Genomic DNA, 25,321 nt, shown 5'->3' with positions numbered 1-25,321 from the left:
CTGATTTCATATTTTTGGTTCCTCCCACAGCTAGTGGAATGGCTACCAATAACACATCAGTGGGTGCTTCTGCAGGGGGAAAAGAGGAATCCCTCAGAAGGTCATGTTTGCCTCAGCACAAAAGGGTGTTTGTGTATGTTTGCCTTAGGCCAGCTTGGAGAGCGCCAGAATGCATTTGTCTCTGTCTCTCCTGTTCAGCCCGGGACGCGCGCTTTTAGCAGACCCAGCTCCATAAGTCTGGAGCAAAACCAAGCCAGGACCAAGCCTCCCAGACATAAAGCAGCTCCCCTGGGCGAGAAAAGGCGGGCCTGGATATGCATAGACCGACCCCCTTTTGCAGGCCTAGCTGGCTCTTGCCTTGGGGATCGTTCCTATAGAAGGAGGAGGGAGCGATGCTGCTGCTGCTGCTGCTGCTGCTGGGGATGGTTATGTCAGGCGGGAAGGCGGGCGGCGGCGGGAGGAGGAGCAGCGGCAACAGCGAGAGGACCGCACCAGCTCCAGCAGCAAGGAGCAATGCCGCACCACGGAGCAGGATCCTGGTTGCAGTCCCACAGCAAACCCAGCGGAGCGGCTCTTACCACCCTCTTGCTGACAGGTTGGTGTCTGCCGAGCCCCCGCTTGGGCCCAGCCCTTCCCGCTTAGATGGCACATCCTCCTTCGACCACGGCCTGCCACCCCGTTGCTCCCCATGCCCGACCCTTTTCAAGCGGGGGGTTCCCTCCTTCTCGACTCTGCCCTGATGCCAGCCTTCTGTCGCTGCTCCCGCTGCAGCGGCTCGCTGTTTTTCCCCTGCCCGCACTTCCTAAAGCAGCTGCCCCGGGAGGGTTCAAATTTTTTTGTTTTGTTTTGCGGGCAAGAAAAGAGGGAGCAGTGGGATAGTTGTCTGCAAAAGGCATTGCCTTCCCTGGCCAGATGCCATTCCCTTCTCCCTTTCATAACATCAGGGCATCTTGCAGAAAAATATTTTTAAAAATGCATTACTACTGGGTTTTTTTTACAATCATGAAAACAACCCACAAACGCGAGCAGATTACCTTATAGAGGAATATATTTAAGGATCAGTTAATATTGTATGTTAACACATGGTGTATTTAAAATATATGCGGCAGCTCCAATATTTTTTTTAAAATCTTGCATTTCAAAGAAAATAGAGGGAAATGTGCTTTTTATAAAAATAATAATAATAAGACAACATGCATGCAGAGGTGTTATAATTCCCCCATATTTTCTCCTCCATATAGTTCTAAACTGAATTCTGAATTCTGATTGTGTTCTGCAAAAGCTGAATGGATAGAGGCTACTTTCCTCTTTTGCAGATCAGGCAAGCCATTAATTAGCAAAGCTTTCTGTCATTCCTGAGCTTGGTTGGAATAACAGGCACATTTTTCCATTCTTGGTTATGTGGATAAAAGCTGAGCAATACCAGCAAATGGAGATGAAAGTAACCAAAAAAGGAAAACATATGTAAATACTTGTCTCAGGAAACGAAGACATGGAACAAGACATGCACAAAAAAATAAATCTTGGACGGGATAAATTCGGAATGACAACAACTTCAAATATTGGAGGTTTTTACTTCTCCCCCAAATGATTAATTGTTCACATTCTAATATATGATAACTACTGTATTTATTATTAAGTAACTGCCTTTAATGTTATGATAAAGAGAGCTAAGGTTACATAGTACAGGTGTTCCTCAACTTTACATCAGTTCATTTAGTGTCTGTTCAAAGTTACAGTGGCATTAAAAAAAGTGACAACTGTTTTTCACGGTTACAACCTTTGCAGGATCCCCATGATCATGTGATCAAAATTCAGATGCTTGGTTCCTATTTATGATCATTGCAGTGTCCCAGGGTCACGTGAGCCGAGGTGGCGCAGTGGTTAAATGCAGCACTGCAGGCTACTTCAGCTGACTGCAGTTCTGCAGTTCGGCTGTTCAAATCTCACTGGCTCAGGGTTGACTCAGCCTTCCATCCTTCCGAGGTGGGTAAAATGAGGACCCGGATTGTTGTTGGGGGCAATATGCTGACTCTGTAAACCGCTTAGAGAGGGCTGAAAGCCCTATGAAGCGGTATATAAGTCTAACTGCTATTGCTATCACTTTTTGAAAACTTCTGATGAGCAAAGTTAATGGGGAAACCAGATTCATTTAACATTCATTACTAACTTAACAACTAAAGTGATTCACTTAACAATTATGGCAAGAAATGTCATAAAATGGGGCAAAACTCAACAAATTCTTTATAAATTTTGGGCTTAATTGTGGTCGTAAGTCGAGAATTACCTGTATTAACTATTAAAGTAAAAAAAATAAAAATAAAATGGAATATGGACCTTTGAGATTTAGAGCCTGTTTCCTCAGGTAATAAGAATCAGTGGTCCAGGTTATTCAATTCTGGCTAAACTACAGCTCTCTAGGGATTTTTTTTACCATGAGTAATTGATATAAGAGCCGAGGTGGCGCAGTGGTTAAATGCACCACTGAGGGCTACTTCAGCTGACTGCAGTTCTGCAGTTCGGCTGTTCAAATCTCACCGGCTCAGGGTTGACTCAGCCTTCCATCCTTCCGAGGTGGGTAAAATGAGGACCCGGATTGTTGTTGGGGGCAATATGCTGACTCTGTAAACCGCTTAGAGAGGGCTGAAAGCCCTATGAAGCGGTATATAAGTCTAACTGCTATTGCTATCACTTTTTGAAAACTTCTGATGAGCAAAGTTAATGGGGAAACCAGATTCACTTAACATTCATTGCTAACTTAACAACTAAAGTGATTCACTTAACAATTATGGCAATTATGGCAAGAAATGTCATAAAATGGGGCAAAACTCAACAAATTCTTTATAAATTTTGGGCTTAATTGTGGTCGTAAGTCGAGAATTACCTGTATTAACTATTAAAGTAAAAAAAATAAAAATAAAGTGGAATATGGACCTTTGAGATTTAGAGCCTGTTTTCGGCGACTTCAGCTAGTCCAGAATGCGGCCGCGCGAGTGATTGTGGGCGCACCGCGGTTCGCCACATAACACCCATCCTCCGCGAGCTGCGCTGGCTACCTGTTGATCTCCGGGTGCGCTTCAAGGTGCTTCTTATCCTTCATAAAGCCCTTCATGGTAGTGGATCTGTGTACTTGAGAGACCGCCTCCTTCCAATTACCTCCCTTTGACCTATTAGATCGCACAGATTGGGCCTCCTCCGAGTTCCATCCGCCAGTCAGTGCCGACTGGCGACTACGCGGAGGAGAGCCTTCTCAGTAGCAGCTCCGACCCTTTGGAACGATCTCTCCGTGGAGATTCGTACCCTCACCACTGTCCAGACCTTCCACACAGCCCTTAAGATCTGGCTATCCCGTCAGGCCTGGGAATAAAGATTTTAATCCGCCCCACCCAAATGTTGAATGAATGTTGTGTTTTATTATTTTATTTCTATTTTTACTCACGTATTGTCTTATGTTTTGTCTTGCACTCCCCCTCCTATGAATTGTAAGCCTCCCTGAGTCCCCTCAGGGAAAAGGGCGGCCTATAAATAATAAATAAAATCTAAAATAAAATCTAAATCCTCAGGTAATAAGAATCAGTGGTCCAGGTTATTCAATTCTGGCTAAACTACAGCTCTCTAGGGATTTTTTTTACCATGAGTAATTGATATAAGAGCCGAGGTGGCGCAGTGGTTAAATGCACCACTGAGGGCTACTTCAGCTGACTGCAGTTCTGCAGTTCGGCTGTTCAAATCTCACCGGCTCAGGGTTGACTCAGCCTTCCATCCTTCCGAGGTGGGTAAAATGAGGACCCGGATTGTTGTTGGGGGCAATATGCTGACTCTGTAAACCACTTAGAGAGGGCTGAAAGCCCTATGAAGCAGTATATAAGTCTAACTGCTATTGCTATATATAAGGCATGTACTATATGTTTGAATAATGGCATTTTGCAGTGGACCACATGTCTTATTTCTTAATAGTGAAAAGTTATTAAAAAGTGAAATTACAATAGTAAATTAATAAAAACTAAAAATAAATAAAAAAATTAAAAGTAGAAGGGTTATGAAACATAAGAAGAAAGAAATGGAAAAAAGAAAAAAATCAGTAAATAAAAATAAATGTATAAAAAATTTACTTTTCCCCTTAAACAAATATAAACAATTTTAGTACCTTAACTCATCTTGTTTTAACATGACAAATGGTCTCTTTTTAACATATCCTATCTCCTATATATAAATAATTTTTTAGAACCCCTCATTTCAGTCTTGATATCAGCAAAAGTTTATTAAAGGTCAGTAGAAATAACAACATACCTGTTTTAATCTTGATCAAATAAACTAATTTCATATTCCTTTCTTTTTACTTTTAACAATCTTTATTTTTAGTTCCCTCAAATGTTGTAGAATGATTTACTTCCATTTTTTCTTTGTCCCTTTTTTTGTTCAAAGTTTTAACCAGCTACTTTTGTAAATTTTAATATAGGAAAATGATCCAATTTTTTTTCTCCCGGATTATTACTTGTGTATCTCTTTTAATTACTAAAGCAATGGGTGATTTCTTTGTATGTCCGGTGTAGCATCATTATCCATATCATTCTTGTAGCCTATCATTTTTAAATTCATTTTCAGATTAGACTCAGTCTTGAAAGGCAAAATGTGTTCTTCTGTAACATTTTACATACAGTCTATCTATAGTGACAAAAACTCTTAAGATTAACTTGAGTCCATTATTCAAAAATATTCTTCAATATGACCAATGTTAAAATATTTTGCTTCATGCTGTATCTATAAGTTGAATCTAAATTTTTTTCTCCTTTAGCTGCAATCTTCACTTCTACGTTCTTCTAGCGTCCAACTCAAAAGTTCCATTCTATCAAAAAAAATTCTAAAATAATTCAAAACAAAAGCATTTTCCTGTGGGGATTATGGTTATATTTAATTCTGGCATCTTATTTCACATCCATCTGGAGCCTGAGTCCATTTGTAACTTTGCCAAAACATAGTTCTAACTTTCCCTTTGCTATTTATTTTAAAATAGTTCCTAAAAGTTGTGTTTGAAGTTTCTTTTACTAATTATAGAAGGAAACTCATCTGATATTTTTAGATTTGTCAATCCAAAGATTCTTAATAGCTAAAAAGCAGTTAACCAACAATTTCCAAAAGTGATAGAAAAGAAAGTATGTGAACTTTTAAAGGTGCTGACCATGGTTTGAGCAAGATGGCTACATTCTTGTCCCTCTTAGCATTAAATATATTAGAAATCAGTATGTTGTGGTCTCCTTGCAAGAAGCAAGTATTTGGAGTGCTAATGGGCAATCTCAAATCCTTTCTTTGTCCAGAGAGGAATTGCAAAGAGATGGCCAGCTCTTTGCCTTCCCAGACAGACCAGATAGGAAACACAATCAGATAAACTAGTTCCATATTATCATAAAGCTACATTAATAGAATCTTACAAGTATGAAAGTACAATTGTCCCTCTGCCTGCTTTACAGCCTGAGAAGCTATTGAGAGTCCCTTTTATACTACTTGCTCTGCCATTATCTAGCTGTAGCTATTCTGTCCTCATCTGACTGTTCCCTAAGCAGCCTCTCTTTGTCCAATCTCACAAATCTTTCCTACACAATATTACACCATCACTTTATTCTAGTTGCCTCATGCTCTGATGGTCTGAAAGAAGCTCTAAATTCATACAACTTTTCATGTAGGCTCTGTGCAAGCCATTAAATATTCCGTTGCTAGATTTACATGATTGTTTGATGAGAACTGTATGTATTACATCTATTTTTCAACAAGCTTCCAGTTTTTAAATCTTTTAATGAATATACATAAAATAGGAAGATCACTTCCTTTAAAACTGAGGACAAATAGCTTTGAACTTTTGGTACAATATAGTGACTTAGAATTTGCACTAAAATCCACAAACTCTTAAAGTAAACTAACAAAATACTTCAACAATTTTTCGTTATCCTGTAATTACAAATCACAATAAAGATAAAAAGACTAAGTTATTGAAGTCTACGAATGAGAGCGTTAACAATTTTAAAAAATGGATTAAATGAGGAATGTATATGAATTGTTTAATTAAAAGTAGAAGTTAGAATTTGGAAAGCAAATTGCACATTTCCTTACTGAAGTATATAGAGGTATTTTAATATTAATATGTGATCCTTGGTAAATAAATTAAATAAAATAAAGTAAATTTATAGTAATTTAAATTAGTTGTATAGTGATACAAACTAGACTTTTCCCTGTATCTCATTCAGCATTGATGTTTGCTTAACATATTTCATATCTTTGTAAGATTCTGTCACTGATTTTGCTTGCATGCAAATGGACGTTTGATTGTAAATATCTCTATCCCAGTCCTTTGCATTTTGGAATGTGCGCACAAAGAATTGCAAAACAATTTTTAGACAATCATGCTCATTCAGTAGAACACTGAATGTTTACAACATCCTTTTATATGATTGTAGGAGATTGGAAATGCTCATGATCTTGTTCATGAGCTAAAACTGATTTCTGGCCTTGAAATCAGGGTTGATTGTAGTAAAACACTTCTATATGCAGGAAGTGCACATATTAGCCAATAAGTTCAAATAGAAGGGATATCCTAAATTAGGTACCTGTAATTCTGGTAATGTTTCCAATCTCTTTTGGAACTCATTCAAGTTTTTAGAAATTTATGTGAACATTATTACAGTCACAGAACAGCTGCTTATTTTAGGGTTGGTGAATCATAAAATTTATTGCATAAACACCCAAAAGAATTTCACAAAGTACATTCCCTTTTAGAAACCTCTCTCTTCTCTCTCTTCTCTCTCATACTCCAATTCCTTTCGCCATATGATGTCTAAATGTTTTTTTTTCTTGTTTTACACACGCCTATTGCATGCATACACATCCCTATATCCATATAGTCAGGGGCACAAAATGTATACTTCATTAATTCTTCTACAAAAATCCATATTTTTGTATAACTTCTGTATTCACGATGTAACTGAATGATTTGTATGGGAATGTAGTTGAATATTATCAAAGAAGTCAACATACAAGAAAAATAAACGAAAAAGTATGCATAACAGTATGTTGGAAAATAGTGATAATGACACACATTACTTATATCAGCCACCGGGGGGCAGTATACAACTGCTTTTATCCTAGATGAAGATTCTTCAGTCAATTCTTTCTCTGGAATTCAAATGTACTTGAGAATTGAATGTATGGATCATTGCACTTTAGATGATTTGGTACAGTGCATCCTGTACTGGAGTTTAGTAGTATTTCCTGTACTGGAGTTTAGTAGTATTTCCTGTACTGGAGTTTAGTAGTATTTGAGAAAGAAATATATAGAATCTATCAGAAACGTATATCAGTTCATTTTTCCTTAAAGCTATTGGTGCAGAAGATATATGGATATTATTTTAAGTCATGTCCCCTTGTATAATGTTGTATAATACTTTGATATAGACCACCTTCAAGTGGATTTCCCCCCTTAGTTTTATCCAGTGTATGATGATCTATAAGTGAATATAAATAAAAATATAAATAAAGTATAAATTAAAAACAGGATAATTTGAAAACTTCGCTTTGTTCTCAGACCTGGGGTTGATGTGTGTCATTTTTTAATGGCCAATGTTTGTATGTATGTTTGTATGTGATTTGTTACCTGAGCATTTTAGTCTGGATTGCCTGTTGTTTTAATGTTGCTTGCTATTTTTATAATTTTGTTTTTTTAAAGTTTTGCTTGAGAGTCTGGAGCTAGGCAGTCAATACATTTGAATCATAAATAAACAAACAAACTGGCAAATAGTTAGAATTGGTATGTAGTTGCTTATGTCATGGATGCAATTTTAACACATGTAAAGACTGCTTCCATACTTGACTATAGAAAGAATCCATTGTTAGTCTCCTACACCAGTGATGGCAAACCTACGACACATACCATGCCATTTGGAGTAACACACTACATCTCCAGGCCTCTGGAATTTGTGTGAAAAAATCTTGCTCCTGCACAGTTTCTGGGGTTCCAAAAATCTTGTGAGCATTGTAGTGTAATTTTCTAAGGCTCTGGAGGACCCATAAAATCAGTGTCTGGAGAGGAGCTATGGACAGAAGGGCAGGGGGCGGAGGTGAGGGGGCCGGAGGGGAAGAGAGGAGGCCTTTTTTGTCTAAGATGAGTGTGGGAGTGATTCACCAGCAGAATCAAGATAGACATGCTCTGACTTTTTGACATACTGAGCCCAAAATTGTTACACAAAGAAAAAAGTATTAAAAAATGAAGGCAAAAGCTATATGAGGATCACAGTGTTAAGGTATCTTGGAAAGTATCGAGAGGAGTTCTGACTGAAAAACATGACAATGAACAAAAGTTGGTAAGTGTTATGTTGTGCAGTGGTTGCAAAACATATTTCTTTCTCTTCAGCAAGTATTGAGATGTATCATTAGGACAAAGTTTGATGATTTAAATGAAATGCATGACAAAATGAAGAGTGTAAAATAATGAATCATTTTGCACCAATATGAAAATTGTTGAATACTTTTTAGCACTAAGAAGGAGTAAAATAAATACATGTGGTATCCTTTTGGTTGTTGAATGTATGTATAGGTAAATGTATAAGGCTTTGGGTACATACATATGTTGGTCTTGAATGTATGCATATTTTTGTCTGCATATAATGTCATATTGCTACCTGTAAACTTTGCAATGTATTTCTGGTTTGCAGTGAATGTAAAATAAATTGGAGATATAATGAAAAGTAAAATATGAAACTTAGTCTGTCAAATGCCTACGTGATTGCACTTTTCAGGGAAAATTGAGTTTAGAGGTATGTATCTAAATAGTGAAAAACTAGCATGTAGATGAAATAGTATATTTTGTTTGGTAAAGTGCTTATACAAATTTTAATGTGTATAAAGCCTGGTAGAAAAATGATAGGGAGTTGTTCTGACCCCGCTCCTCCCACACCAAAGTACACTCCGAGCCAAAGATAAGTTACGGCATTTAATTAACAGACAGGTCCTTGGCAGCAAACTGGCACAGACAAGCTTGGGCAGCAATAAACACAGATAAGGCTTGGCAGCAATCCAGCCTGCCAAGCTCACAGTAATGTCCTCCGACATTCAATCCTGCGTTGACTTCGGCAAAGAGGGGCATGTGCACAAGGAGTCTTTATATAGTCTGGAGAGGAGCCTATTGACCACCAGCTGAGTGCAATTACCTCCTGTAACTGCTCAACTGTTCTTGACACCTATTAGCTCTTCAATGCCGTGCATCCAGGAACAACTCACTACTGGCATCCGGCTCACTTTCCCTTGTCTCCTCCCCACTGGTCCAAGGCTCAGGTGCCTCCTGGTAGCCAACCAGCCTCTCTGCGCCCTGCTCAGAGTTGGACCCCTGTCCAAGGTCCTCTATATCCTCCAGAGCTGACTCATAGGGCCCCTCGCTGTCGGAGTCTGGTGGCAGCTCCAACGGCTCCTGCTGGGCCACAACAGGGAGTATATTGTAAGTTGCAAGGAATGGTACTTGCTGAAAGAAGCCAAAGAGACTTTTGTCCATTATCTTATATGTAAGTGAAAATTAAGCAGTGTTAGGAGAAACATAAAAGTAAGTTGAGTTATGTGGGAATTAATTGGCAATTAGCTTGGCAAGGCCAAACGGAGCAAAGGCTCCAAATATATTTTGAGAAGGTAAACTGAACAGCATGAACCAAGTTGCTTCCTGCAAAGGCTCATGTGCCTTTGCTCCTCCTTTATGTCCTAAGGGAGGGACCAATCACCTCCAAACCTGACTCCTGAGTTGTCCTTTCTGTTTTAACTGTTCTTGTCTTCTGGCCGTTCTGTGCATGCACGCACTGGGAAGGGGGGGGGAGCTTGTTTCTCTGCCTCGCTGCTGTCTGACTCTGGAGGCTCCGCAGGCAGCACATAACTCCCTGATGGCCCCCTCACTGCCTTTGATGCAGAACCCTCATCCGAGCCTTCCCCAGACTCCAGGTCTAGCCCATGTTCATCCCCCAACCTACTCACTGTCCGATTCTGCTGCGAGCTCTGCAGGTCTCTGGCTGACCACAAATTAATATGGTTATTGCTCCCATGCTTTTATGTAATTAATGAGAACTGTGTGAGGTTCCTAGACTGGTCCCTGGTATAATTTGTATAATGCTTGTGTTTCCTTAGTGTTTCTATAATTTGTATGATGCTTGTACTGCATCAGTCATTGTGGTAAATATATATAGGATCCTAGACTAACTTGTTAAAATTATGTCTTGATTCTAGATGTTGATAAGTGAATTTATTTTACCAATTAGTTATAAAAAGGTGTAAAGGTCAAATATATTAATAAACTTCTCTCTTGTCTGATAATTCTGACAGTCTGTTTTAATATCAAATTGAATTTAAACCAATGATTTGACATAAGAACGTTATTATGTTCCTTTGATTATCACACAGCTGAATAATATACTTGTCCTTAGTCATACTCAAAATCTTCTAGAACTGTGGTTAATTTTAATAGACATATGCATACAAATGAATGCTCACCCACAGATTGTTACTAGTATCTTGCCAATAACTATAAAGATTCCTTCCACAGTCCAAGCCCAACTAGCAATAAATTATTATTTTATTATATGTAAAACACATTTAACAATAACAGACAATTGATAGTCTCTGAACAGGTGGGGTGGATGGTACAGAATTTTATTGCCTTCTTTCCAATATGGACTAGAAGTATAAAACCAATTAATAGAAACTACATCTCTTGTCAGTAGTTTTATAGGAGGGAACTAAAAGTTACAAGACTTTCAGTAAGTATTCAGCCAGGACATTTTCAACTTCATCCAGTCGCCCCAGCTCTACCCTGAACAAGGACTACAGAGCCATAAAAATGGAGTTTTTATTCTACTCTACAGAGTGAAACACCTATATATAGGAAAATTTGAGGCAGACAAATTCTTGTAAATTTCCTCTTATTCTTTTCATGAGAAGAGCTGGACCCTATGTAAACAAGAAGCAGTTTGCATCTGTTTATTTCTTTGATATCTGGCACCTCCTTTATCAGTGTGAAGAGTGATTCACACATTTAAAACCTGATAATTTTAAAATATTTTACACTTTTTTCATTGTACAGTACCCTATCTTTTTCATTGTACAGTACCCTATCTGCTATTCCTATGAAGAAACAGCCTTGCTTATCTTTCTCACTTAATCTCATCCTAGCTGTTGCAGATCTATGCTGTTGCAGATCTATGCATTCCTTGATCTCTTATACAGAAAATTCCTTCTGATTAGGCTGGGATTTTTCTGCCATGGAGCATGAAATATCCACGATTCTGTTCCAGAACAAGAATATATAACCATTTTCTGGAATATGCGTTCACTCCTTTTTAAAGCTTTTTCTCCCTTTTTTGTCATAAACTACTCCAACCTTCGTAACAAGTTCTATATTGATCACTGGAGAGTTTTAAGAAAAGATTGGACGTCTATCTGTCTGAAATAATATAGGATCTCTTGCTTGAGTAGTGACTAGAAGCCTCCAGGGTCACTTCCAACTCTGTTATTCTTTAGTCAGTCTTAATGACCGTGTGATGCAGACGCTAATGTTAACTTTCATATTTCTACAGTTTTCGCTCGGCAAAACACTTTCAGATGAGTTGCACCTGACCTCATGGTACTTGGGATGCAGTTTAAGTTTCAGAATTGCATAATTTAGAAATGGATTTTTTTTCTCTATTTCTTCTTGATTCAGTTTCCAATCTAGTTCATTCACTTGTTTCACCAGTACTTTAATTATTAGTTTTAGCCATCCCTTTGGGGCATCTTGCTGTTTCAACTGTGAAATTATTCATTATATTATAACTAATGAATCTTCCCTGCTACTTTATTGTTTTGTCAGGAAGACAGTCTGTAGTATTCCAGATATTAACAGCAAGCAACACTGGATATATTTTATCAATAGACTTATTTTTTTAGAAATCCCCAATGTATAAGATGCTTAGTTCTATGCTCTGGGTGTGTTTTAGCAGATTCTGCCTGGCAGCAATATGGTCCCAATGTTTCACATTCATTCAGTGTCCCCCATGTTAAATTATTTTAAAAAGATGGTTCAGTGTCTCCCAGAGATTAAATTATTTTAAAAGATGGTTAAAAGATCCTAGGATAATTTGGGCATCATCTGTTCAACTCCCTGAGATAAGCTTGTTACTCATCCATATATATTATATACAGACACTTTTCTGAAGGTACACAGGCTGCTATGCCCTCTGTCTTCCTCTCCTTTTCCAACTCTCTACTATGATAGGTATTCCTAATCTCCTATTCTATCAACATGGTTTTCATGGAAGCTGAAGGGAAAGATCTGCACCCAGGAGCTTGTCCTTCTGGAGGCATGTTTTTCTGTCTACCTGAGCTGTAGAAAATTTCAATCATGGCTACAAGTATCCAGAGCTACTTGTAGAACCAACTACAGGTGAGCTACCCAATGTTTTTAAAGTGGTTTTACTCTGAATGCTGTTGTGTAATTTATTCAAAACATCAAAAACATGTTTAAAGCCAATGTTTTAAGAAAACAAAGTGTTATGGGTAAAACCCGTGTTTAAGAAATATATGTGAATTTTGAGGAACCATATTAATGTTAGAGTAACGGTAATAGCTCAAACTCTGTTTTTGAGACAAATTGGAGAAGAATTTAAGTTTATGATATCTATAAGTGAGCTGTTCTTAGGGTGCTTTTTAATGTTGGGAAGCTGTTAAACTGTTATATTTATATTTATATTCTTTACACAGATATTCAATAGCCATTAATATCTTAAAACAGATTTAGTAACACTCTTAAAAAAAATATCAGCACCTGTGAATGTATTAATAAAGGAGTCTATTTGTATCTCAGGGTTGATATGAGGATCCTTGGTGATCTCTGAGCTTGCTTATTTTCTTGCAAATATTTCATTACCCAAACTAGGTAACATCATCACTACTAGTTTGGATAATGAAACATCTACAAGAAAACAAACTCAAGAGAACACCAAGGATCCCTCACGTATGAATTTCCCTCTTATTCCTTACCATGTACAGAACTGAAACATTATGCCTGAACATTAGACTATGCTGTATTGTTAGGAATTCTTGCTTAACTACAATAAAGTTAGCAATATACCAGTATACATTGTCAATAACTTCCATTTGCCTCATCCTTTAAGTGGTAGCAGCTTAATCAATTGAAGCAATTCCAGGAATGGCTTGTTTAGCGTTATGTATGAACTAAGAAATCTCTCTTGTTTGTCTTTTAACAAGCAAAGATACGAATCTGCTACATGAAATGTTTTGACTTTTGGCCTTTGACCACAGGGAAACAGTTGATCCAGTATTAATTTATTTATCTTGCATTTGTTTTACTTTGGAAAGCTTTTTTCTTACACCCTCCCGCTGGCGTACATGGAATGATTAAAGGGAAGACAAAGTACATCATCAAATATATTAGTAATAGCATTAAGGCTGCTGAGAGAAATGGTGAGTTTAGGCATTTAAATGGGACTTTTCTACTTTCTGCAATTTTTGTGTAATAAATCACTTCTGTTGTGTTTTACTGACAGTATGTGCAGATAAGCAACAAATATATAAACATCTAATCTTCTAAATGTTGTTTTCCTCATTCTAATTTTTTTGTTTGCTACTAAATTTTTCAGTTAAACTTTTTGTGGTTTTCCTCTTTCAAATAATGGCTCCGTGTAAAAATATTGTGCATTCTTCCGTACTGGCATTTTCTTAACCACATTAGTAAACTGGTGAGTGAGATAATTTGTTTATAATGCTTCTTATTCATGTTATTCCCATTTATATCTTGACTTAGTTAATTTTAGGGGATATTTTAAATGTTCCTACCATTTTAGGCTTTGAGTTTAATTTTTTGTAATAGCTAGCTATCTTACATAAAAAAAAATTAGAAGAATAAGACTGGAGGGGAACTAAACAATTTGTGCATTAGTTCTGAGAATAGCTAGATTAAATTCTAGAATATTAAAGTATGTTTTGGGAAAGAAATGTTTCTGTAGAATAATTACATATTGGTTCAATTATTGAATTAAATACAGTACTAGTGTGACTTATAAAATAAAATAAGTCAACTTCCTATGACAAGGCAACATTTCCCGTGGCACGACATAACCGCGAACGTCAAAAGCGTGCCGACAAAACCGCGGCGCTAAAACTGCGATGTCAAAAGCGCGCCGACAACAGCACGCCGACAACAGCGCGCCGACAGAAGCGCGATTTAAGTTAAGGTTAGGTTTAGGGTTAGGTTTAGGGTTAGGTTTAGGGCTAGGTTTAGGGCTAGGTTTAGGGTTATTTTTAGGGTTATGTTACAGCGCGCTTCTGTCGGCATGTTGTTGTCGGCGTGCTTCAGCGCTCATTCGTCTCCGCGGTTTTGACGGCGCGGTTTTGTCACCACGCTTTAGTCACACGCGCTTTTGTCGTACGCGCATTTGTGGTGGAACCACATTTCCTATACTGCAGTGGGAAAACAGACTATGCAGCAAGAGCTTCATGACAAAATTGGAAATGGAATACACACACACACACATACACACATACACACAAACACACACCATGTATTTACTGCCAATACCAGAGATGAAAGAACATTTATAACACTTGAGATAGGACTCCTTTGATTGAATAAGAACTTACAATAGCTAGTTTGGGATTAATTTGGCAGATTATTTTGGAGGTGTGGAAACCCCTAATTGTTCTTTTGCACTTTTTAAGAATAATATCTGAAGCATTGCATAGTCATTCTAAACTAACAAAGATGAATGAATAGCAAATCTGGACTACTCTTAATTTCTTCCTAATAGGCTCAGAGTACCACACAATATGGTCACCACATTATTTAAATAGTAATACTGTTCGAACTAGTGGACTAAATATGCTAATGAAATGTTTGCTTTGATTAGAAACATAACTTGCTAATGTGAAAACACTGTAGAGGAACATCTGGATTAGAAAACATGACAAAAATCTGATAATGCAGAATATTTAATTAAATGCCTCAAAAACTGGGAGTTTTTGCATTTATATCAGATGAGAACTAATTTTCCATCTGTTTTTCAGATGAATAGAAAAATGCCTAATGGTTAGTTTTATTGGCATTTGTGGAGTAACCCAACTGAAGCAAGAGTTAAAATCTCTCTTGAATAATAGTCTCTGGAATAAGAATGGTGCGGTGGCCTAGAGTTGAAGACATTTGCCTACCATTCGGAAGGTTGAGAGTTTGGTCCTAGGCAGGGAGAGATATTTCTCTTTCAGGGCGCAAAGAGAAAATATCTGCTGCGAACTCCATATAGGTGTCAGGGAGGGCTTCTGGCCAGTAAATGCTCAGCTCTATTCAGTTGCCCTGACCCCACCTGGAAGCAGCGATTACAGGGTTGTAAGAAGAACTCTGTAATAAAGCAAGAATATATATTGTAGGATACATTGCACAGTGGGATGCAATTAGTTGACCCTGAAGCATTATCTTATGTGCTTGCATATAGCTTCTCTAGATCTAAATTTTCACAGGATACTATTGTTCCCATCAGCCAACTGATGATATTCCAGAGCATATACTTGTCAAGAAGAAATCACTAATTAAAGTATTTTTGCATACCTAAGTCTCACATGGAAGATGTGGATTTTGTGTAGTGTGGGATAGCCAACCTTCAGTGTTCACTTCTAGGGCTTACTGTTAGGTAATTTCATTCTGTACATCGAATGCCCTATTTGTAAATCTTCTACAAGTTATCATTTCAGATTTCTGTTATGACTTGTATGTTTCTTATCTATAGTCTTTGGCTTGGGACAGAGTGAACAAACTAAGATTTGCTTTTACCCCAAGCAACATATCAAAACATCAAGGTTGCTTCCAATGGGTATGGATTATATACCTAAATATTCATATGTAATGCCCAGCTCACACAGGGCATTACAGATCCCCTTGACTTACAATAAGTTGTTTAGTGACCATTTAAATTTGTGATAGCCCAAAAATTGTGATCCCACCCCTTCCATGGTCACATGATTGCAGTTTGGGTTCATAGAAACTGGCCTGCTTTTATAGCTGTTTGCTACATCCTGCATTGTGGCTACCATTTATGGGTTTTTTAAAATCAAAATCAGAATTTTGGTTTTTGGTTTCTGGAAGCAAAAGCCCGTTGCAGACAATGGGTTTGCTTAATGACCACAGTTTCCCTTAATGACCATAGCATTCACTTAATGACTACAGCATTTGCTTTAAGACCAATGTTAAATCAGGCATAGTCCTGAGATAACTTGTTTAATGACTGGCATAAGTTAGGACAAAATTTTGGGCTCTATTATGGTTGTAAATTGAAGAATGCTTGTATTGGCTGATTAATTGAAAAGTTTTGCATTTAAAATAAGTTTAGCTTTACCAAAGATGGCTGGGTATCCTATGATAAGTTGTCAGGATGACTAAGTAATTAGAATTATTGTTCATTCTCAGTGAAATCAAAATTGAAAGTAGTTTTGTTATGTGTATGAAAGATTAAATAACAACTTATTTCACACCTCAGAAAAGTCATAAATATTGCATCTAATGAATTATGTATTTCAATTATTTTAGATATTACATTTTCCTTGATTCACTGAAAGGGTAACAGGGAAACTTCATCTACATATATCTTAGAACACAGTGAATAGAAAGTATATATTATCTTCCAGGTTTGTTGAATATAATGACCTAATTGTACTTAACTTTTTACTACCACTTGTCAGTAGCTTTTGTTGTTGAACTTTTAGAAGCCAACTAAAATTTTGTCCTCTTTTATGAAGTAGCAGTTCTAAAAAATATATTCAGTCTTAATATAATAGAAGTGAACAAATGATAAAAGACATTTGTGAAATGCTGATGCAGTTGAGACAATAGTCATGATGTGGGTAAAAATCAGAATTTAATTTAATATTTCAACATCATTTATGTTGAATTACTGAGAGATACTTAACTGAAATCTTTACTACCTTATACATGACTGGGTTTAGATTGATTCTTCTTTGTTCTCCCATGAATACAAAGTTTTAGATTAATCACATTGATAAGTAAACGCTACAAGAGTTCAACTAGAGAAAAATTTAAAGAATATGTTTCCATTACAATTTTTGTTGTCAAGAACTTCTTCATAGATTTTTTAAAATAAAACTGCATTTATTTTTTAATTTTATATAGATTATTATTGTATTCTTCATACAGTGAGCCAGATAGTCAGACTGGCTTTGGCATTTTTCTCTACCCACCAAGTGCTTCTCAAGAACCTGAGATAGTCAGCTATGGAACATATATATCTCTATCTCTCTATCTCTCTATCTCTCTATCATCTATCTATCTATCTATCTATCTATCTATCTATCTATCTATCTATCTATCTACAGACATACACACACACATATATATACATACACATATTAATTTTAATTTTCCATATATATAAATAAATAAATTATGTTATTTATATTTTTTTTAAAACCAAGAAAAATAAAACTAAAGAGAATAAATAAAAGCAATATAAAACCTGCACCTAAAGTTCTCATACATGTATGTTCATATATGTAATATTACAGAGTTTTAATAAAGTATAACCATAGATTTAGTGCACTTAACACTTATTATTCATATTGATTATAATGCAGGCTTAAAAACAGTGGGATGTGTGCCCCTTTAAGGGATAGTGATCAGAATTGTGCCTGCCCCCCAGCTATTTCCTCTCAAATTGAGAGATGATCTTAATGAGCTGGAACTCATCAAGGAATGCAAGTTGCATTTATTATCAATTACATATACTTCCTGAAAGGTTGATAATAAAATATTTTTAACAAAAGGGTTGACAGGAGTAAGGAAACAATGCATTTAGCCATAAATTACAGGCATTCTGAAAGTTCTTTCAAACAGAGCCCTCCTTTTGTTCTGCTTCTCTGTGTTATTTACTTTTAACATACTAAGACTGTTGTAACAAGCATATTTGGAAATAAAATTGATTGCAATAAGAGTCATTTCATAATAACTACATGAATTTAGAAATACAATACCACGAAAATACTTTTCTTCTTTTTATCAAACTGGTCAAAAAATGTAGCTGCTTTGAATGACATGTTTTGCTACATACAAAGTGACTTGTAAATTGCTTCTTGGGTTTTATATAATTAAGATTGAAATTCTAAATTGTTTAGTATCAAGGGCCACATACCTTAAGAGCAGTGAAAATATCTAAAAAAGGCAGATAAATATTTTGCAGTTTGTATTTCATATCATATTTTTCAGTTTGTTTTAATAAGTATATGTGATCACTATTTTCCATGGATCTTTTTTCTCATGTTGTGTCCTCTTCTATTCTCCTGCTTTCCAGTGTACACAATTCTCTCTAAAGTGCATTCTGATCGAAATGTTTATCCTTCTGCTGGAGTTCTCTTTGTTCATGTTTTGGAGAGAGAATATTTTAAGGGAGAGTTTCCTCCTTATGCAAAGCTTGGTAAGAAATGTTTGCAATTATAAAGGTATATAAAACTGTTACCTAGCTTCCACTTTAACTTATCTTAATCAAGATCACATAAACATTACTTTCTCTACAAAAATGTTAGCTCAAAAGCTATTGGCTATGTATGACAGAGAAAGGGAAGTGTAAAAATATTTATTGTGCTACAGTCCCAGTAAAAATGTCACAGTTAATTTGATGTGAAAATGTCATCTCTCTTTTTCTGATTAGATTTACAACTGACACATTTAGAATCATGAATCTGTTTGCCTTTAGACTAACTTGTAAGGATCACGAATGTACGTAACGTTAAAAAACCTGCAATTTTTCTTGGTTATCACCTCTTTTCCAATTTACATTTTATAAAAAATATCTATTGTGATACATGTTATTATTCTTATTTCCATGAAATCAAATCTATTATACTATTATAGTAAACAAACATTCTTAACATATTTAATACTTGTTCGTATATAGATGGATACAGCAAAGCCTTCATAGTTAATGAAACAACGTCATTTAAGCTTAAGGTTATGTCTAATTTAGGAGTCAGTGGCGGTTGCTGCATATTCCATTTTTCATTTTCAAATAGTTCATAACTATTGGCCAAAACTGTAAAGAACTATAGCTATACTTTTTGGGGGTTTATTACCATAATGAAAATAGGACCTAAATTATTAAGGATCTCTAAATAGTAGGAATTTACTATTGGAACGAGCATAAAAACATGGTCTATAGATGATGAAACCGTATCTTAACATGACTGTCTCTGTTTATCCAGGTGAGATAAACAATGATCCCATAACATTTAATACGAACCTAATGGGTTACCCTGATAGACCTGGCTGGTTGCGTTACATCCAAAGAACACCGTATAGTGATGGTGTGCTGTATGGGTCACCAACTATAGAAAACATGGGCAAGCCAACTATCATTGAGGTACTTACTTTGCAGAATGTTTATTTTTTTAAAAATGCATGCACAGGGACACGGTGGCTCAGTGGCTAAGACGCTGAACTTGTCGATCAGAAAGGTTCGCAGTTCGGTGGTTCGAATCCCTAGTGCCACATAATGGAATGAGCTCCCAGATTTTGCCAACCTAGCGATTCAAAAGCATGTAAAAAATGCAAGTAAAAAAATAGGGAACACCATTGGTGGGAAGGTAACAGTGTTCCGTGCACCTTTGTGCCACATGACCACAGAGAACATTTTCAGACTGTGCTGGTTCTTTGGCTTTGAAACGGAGATGAGCACCGCCCCCTAGAGTCGGGAACGACTAGCACGTATGTGTGAGGGGAACCTTTTCCTTTTTAATGGGTTACCTTGAGAGACCTGGCTGGTTGAATTATATCCAAAGAATACCATGTAGTGATGGTGTGCTCTATGGGTCACCAACTATAGAAAACATGGGCAAGCAACTATCATTGAGGTATTTACTTTACAGAATGTTTATTTTAAAAAAATGTATGTTGACAGAAACATCCATCAGTACTGGAATGCCCCATAGTTCTCAAAATTTCGTTAGTCACATTATAACTGAAAGGAAAGTAGATTACCCCTGACATAGCTTGTTCTGTGATTTTCTGGTTTTCAGTAAAAGAAAATTAAACAAAAACACTTATTTGCAACAAATTTAAGATAACCATTATTATTGTTTACCATATTATCCTTTAAAACATTTAATAATTAGTTACCATTTTACTTTTTTCCCCATTATTAGATCACTGCTTATAACAGACGTACCTTTGAGACAGCAAGACATAATTTAATTATTAATATAATGTCAGCAGAAGGTATGTCCTCAAGACTTATCTCAGCATTTTGGAAGATTCAGTTGATAAATAATATAAATCATTTAAGTTTTACTAAATAATTAAAGGCAAAAGTAATGGGAAAAGGGTATTGGAAACTGTATGTTGTCAAATCATATACCATATTTTTTGGAGTATAAGATGCACCGGAGTATAAGACTCAGCAAGGTTTTGAAGAGGAAATTAAAAAAAATTTTTTTTTGCACTCTACAAACCTCCCCAAAACGGCCCACTTTTCGTGAAAAGGGCACGAATAGCCCTTAGGAGGCTTGCAAAGTGCTCCTGGAAGGTGGGGGTGGGTGGGTAAAAACAAGCAAAAAATTGCCCATTTTTTGTGAAGATGGGCCCATTTTTTGTCAAAAAAGGGGCACGGATAGCCTTTAGGAAGCTTATAGTGTGCTGCTGGGGGCTAGAGTGGGGGATATTGGCCGTTTTTCATTCATTTTTGCCTTCCCTAGCCTCCAGGAGCTCTCTGAAAGCCTTCTAAAAGCTATGCAGGGCCATTTTGGTGAAAGGAGTGGAATTTCAGGAGGCAAAACTGTTGCATTCAGTGTATAAGACTCACACAGATTTTCAGCCTCTTTTTTGAGGGAAAAAGGTGCATCTTATACTCCGAAAAATGCGATAATCATAGCTCTGAAATATTATCATTGATGGTATCAGTTTGTATTTGCACAGAATTTTTATGCATTTATATCCCTCCTTCATTATTTTTATAAATAACTCAAGGTGGTGAACATGTCTAATACTCTTTCTTCCTCTTATTTTTCCCACAACCACAACCCCATGTGGTAGGTTGGGTTAAGAGAGAGTGACTGACTCCTTTCAAAGTTGAATATGCTCTGGTTGGTTACATCTAAATTGTACAAGTCATGACCTATTATTAAATGAGAATGATGTAGTGATCTTTCAGTTTTGGAGCAAAAGCAGTGCACGAAAGGTGCCAGCACAGATAATCAATCAGTGGGATCTAGCATTCTGGGGCCTTATAATCACACTTAAAAGACTGGGCCTTTCTTAGGCATGTTTACATTTATTCATGCAGATTAAAAACATAGTACTGCTATACATATATCCTTAAATTCATTTAGTGATCATTTGAAGTTACAATGCTACTGGGAAAAGTGACATATGACATTTTCCCACATTTACGACCATTGCAGTATCCCCATGGTCATGATCAAAATTTGGATGCTTGGCAACTGATTCATATTTATGATGATTGCAGTGCCCCAGGTTCATATTTTGCAACTTTCTGACAGGCAAAGGCAATGGGTTATCTTTGCCTGCAGTGATTCACTTAATAACTGTGACAAGAAAGATCGTAGAATAGGTCAAAACTCACTTAAATGTGTTGCTTAACAACACAAATTTTGGGCTGAATTTATGATTTACTAGTCTGTCTCTTTTAGTAAATTTGAAAAGGGTCTAAGACACATTTACTTTTTTTTTTTTGCAATTAGATCTTCTTTTACCATATCAAGCAGAATTCTTCATTAAAAACATGAATGTAGAGGAAATGTTGGCCAGTGAGGTTCTTGGAGACTTCCTTGGAGCGGTGAAAAACGTATGGCAGCCTGAGCGCCTGAATGCCATAAACATCACATCAGCTCTTGATAGGGGAGGCAGAGTGCCCCTTCCTATTAATGACATGAAAGAAGGGTAAGAAGTTATATTTCTGCAATAGCAATTATTTATTAAGTAGTTTAGTATCTATTTTAAAAAAAATCAGTAAAAAACAGTGGTGACATCTGGACAAATGAATAATTAATTCTTGTTTTGTGAGTCTAATCCATCTCTCTGCTAGAAGGAATTATTCTTTCAAACTTAAGGATGAAGGAAGGAAAGAACTGATGATCGTAGTTTTGATTGGATGATGTTTTTGCCTTGACATGATGCCTGAGTCCAAAGTAGAATGAGCACTTCAAGTGGTTTTTAACCATCTATGTCAAGACAAATATTACTAATTCTCCCCAGTTTGAATTCCTATGCAGAGTTCTGCCTCCAATCCATAGTTCGTTGTGTTAAAAAAAAAGCTATCTGCTTACTGAGAGTGGATGTGGTGGCTCAATGGCTAAGATGCTGAGCTTGTCGATCGAAAGGTTGGCAGTTTGGCAGTTCAAATCTCTAGTGCCGTGTAACAGAGTGAGCTCCCGTTACTTGACCCAGCTTCTGCCAACCTAGCACATAAAAAATGCAAGTAGAAAAATAGGGACCATCTTTGATGGGAAGGTAACAGTGTTCCGTCACTGGTGTTTAGTCATGCCGGCCAAATGACCATGGAGACCTCTTCGGACAGTGCTTGCTTTTCGGCTTTGAAACAGAGTCAACTAGCCAGGGACAACTAGCACGTATGTGCAAGAGAAACTTGTACCTGTACCTTTAATATAATTTATTATATTGCAACTTCTTAATAGGGAAGGCTAGGAAGAGGAATAACTTCAGAGATCAGTAGTTCTGCCTTGTCCTTAAATTGTCCATTATTTAATTTATTATTCATTGTGTAAATCAGTGTCTCTCAACCTTAGGCACTGTTTAGATCTGTGGAGTTGAACTATGACTGGTGGAGTTCTGGGAATTGAAGTCTAGTCATCTTAAGATGGCTGACATTCAGAAATACTGTTACAGATTATTAGAATCTCCTATTTATAATGAATATTAATCTTGATCCTTAAATTGTAATCACCCTTCCAGTCAGTCTCCCACTTGCAGCCCTGTAGATAGACAGCAGGAACATGAAGTGTGAAGAGAGAAACAGATAAATGTCCCCACAGTCACATTTTGTTGCTTAAATTCTTTTTGGAGAATTTCCTTCCCTAATTGTGTTCTCTTGTGAAAAGAGCTGAATACTTTTTGATCCTTTTTTAGGTTCTTTTACTTACCATCTATGCATTAATTTTCTTTGTCTTCTTTTTTTTTGTAGATTAATTCCAAAATTACTTGTGTTTGCTAAAAAAACAGATTTTTAAATTCAATTTAATTTTACTTACTGTATTTTTCAGACATAGAAATGTTGGTACATCTTATGCACCGAATACAGCCATTTTTGGCCACCCAAAGCCCCACCCCACATCTCAATTTTGTGGAAAATGGACAAAAAAGGGCCGTTTTCTTGCAAAAATGAGCATTTTTACCTTTCCCCACCCCCAGAAGCACTTTGCAGGCTTCAGCAGGACTGGGGGAAGGAAAAAATGCCCATTTTGATAAACAAACGGTTGAAAAGCAGGCTGTTTTTGCCTTCCCCCACCTCCCAGAAGCACTCTGCAGGCTTCAGCAGGGCTGTGGGAAGGGAAAAATGTCTCCGCTTTGATAAAGAATGGGGTGCTTTTGTCTTACCCTAGCCCGCTGAAGCCTGCAGAGTGCTCCTGGGGCCGGGGAGGACCAAATTTTTTTTTCTTACTTTTCTTACTTACTTTGAAATCTTGGTGCTTCTTATATACCGGTACGTCTTATAGTCTGAAAAATACGGTAATCCTCCTCATTTAATTGCCACTTCCACAAATCATTCAGATTTTCTTGTTAATTATTTGAAACTAAATACTGGAGTGGAGGCAGTGTTGGGATTCAAAAATTTTTATTATTGGTTCTGTAGGTCTTTGTGGGTGTGGCATGTCTTTGTGGGTGTAGCAGGGGAAGGATACTGCAAAATCCCCATTCCCTCTCCATCCCACTAACCTGCTTTCCAGCTCAATTCTGCTGTTTAGGGCAACAAAAGATCAGCTGAGAGACTGGGAGGCAACGGAGATGGATCCAGCCTATATGCTGCTTCTTCGAACTACTCAAAATTTCTGCTACCAGTTCTCCAGAACCTGTCAGAACTGGCTGAATACCACCTCTGAGTGGAGGATATCTGACTTGCTGCCTTTGGGCTTTGTAATCAATATCCTTGTTTCATTTGGGTCCCACTGATAGGAATTTGTGTGTACTACAGGTGTTAATATGATAGGTAGAGACAGTCAAAATGCCTAGGGGAAGCAAGGCATGGTAAAATATATATTTCTCAAAATCTTTCTCTCTTATGTTTAAATGCTGCAGTTAAGGATTTGCTTTTAAAGCACGGTTTTTATGGGACTTTTATAAAAATTCCTAGGTTGGTTGTTATGTAACTGTAACAATCTAGCTAGATTGTTATACAAGGCTCTTTTGCAGTTTCACTCACATTGTAAATATTTCCCCCGATTAATTTGTATAACACATCTCTACAATGTTTTTTCCTTGCATATCTAGATTATAGGGTGTGTGTGAATCTAGTCGTTGGGCCAATTGGTCATATCTTTTGTTCATATTTTTTAAAAAATAATTTTGAATAGAAACAGAGCTGGACCCCCTCCAGAAGGTAACAGAATAGAATAACAGAGTTGGAAGGGACCTTGGAAGTCTTCTAGTTCAGCAATCCTCAACACCTTTGCGGCTTGGTGGCCCAGCTGGTGTGGGGACAGGCAAAGAGGACAGCTTGAGAAGCAGGCCTGCGCACATGTGTGTGCAGCTTGATTTGACTTGCCAGTGTGACCTGATGTGCACTTGCAAAATGAGTGCATGCACATGTTTGTGTACCAGCCCGCGGCCTGGTTGTGGGCTGAAGCCTGGGGATTGGGGACCTCTGTATTAGTCCATTCCCCTCCCCAGTCAGGAAACCTCAAAGCATTTCCGACAAATGGTTGCCAAATCTCTTCTTAAAAACTTTCACTGTTGAAGCATCCACAACTTCTGGAAGCAAATTGTTCCACTGATTAATTATTTTGTCAAGAATTTTTTTCCTTAGTTCTAGGTTGGTTTCTCCTTGATTAGTTTCCATTTGTTGCTTCTTGTCCTGCCTTCAAGTGTTTTGGACAATAGGTTGATCTTCTATTCTTTGTGACAATCCCTTAGATATTGGAATACTGTTGTCATGTAGCCCCTAGTCCTTCTTTTCATTAAGCTAGATATATACCGTATTTTTCAGAGTATAAGACGCACCTTTTTCATTCAAAAAAGGTGAAAATCTAGGTGCGTCTTATACATTTAATACAGCATTTTTAGCCT

The 25,321-nt window shown here is 37.0% G+C and overlaps 1 protein-coding gene across 4 annotated transcripts in view; it reads left to right on the top strand.

Annotated features, from left to right (window-relative positions):
• Positions 1-426: 426 nt before the first annotated feature.
• Positions 427-25,321, top strand: part of SGCE (sarcoglycan epsilon) — a 49,011-nt gene continuing 24,116 nt past the window's right edge. Inside the window, exons 1-6 of one of the 4 annotated variants that reach the window (XM_014057481.2) lie at positions 427-595; positions 13,375-13,479; positions 18,363-18,485; positions 19,270-19,427; positions 20,209-20,281; positions 21,763-21,961. In XM_014057481.2, the coding sequence (XP_013912956.1) occupies positions 514-595; positions 13,375-13,479; positions 18,363-18,485; positions 19,270-19,427; positions 20,209-20,281; positions 21,763-21,961 (740 nt within the window). In that variant the 5' untranslated portion in view covers positions 427-513. The remainder of the gene's footprint in view (positions 596-13,374; positions 13,480-18,362; positions 18,486-19,269; positions 19,428-20,208; positions 20,282-21,762; positions 21,962-25,321) is intronic. The other 3 variants (XM_014057480.2, XM_014057482.2, XM_014057483.2) reach the window with 3 other exon arrangements.

The sequence above is a fragment of the Thamnophis sirtalis genome, unplaced genomic scaffold (genome assembly GCF_051295495.1).
Source record: "Thamnophis sirtalis isolate CommonGarterSnake01/CBP01778 unplaced genomic scaffold, rThaSir2_p1.2 scaffold_4, whole genome shotgun sequence".
Taxonomy (NCBI): domain Eukaryota; kingdom Metazoa; phylum Chordata; class Lepidosauria; order Squamata; family Natricidae; genus Thamnophis; species Thamnophis sirtalis.
The sequence above is the reverse complement of the archived record's forward strand: the minus strand, read 5'-3'. Positions and strand labels throughout refer to the sequence as shown.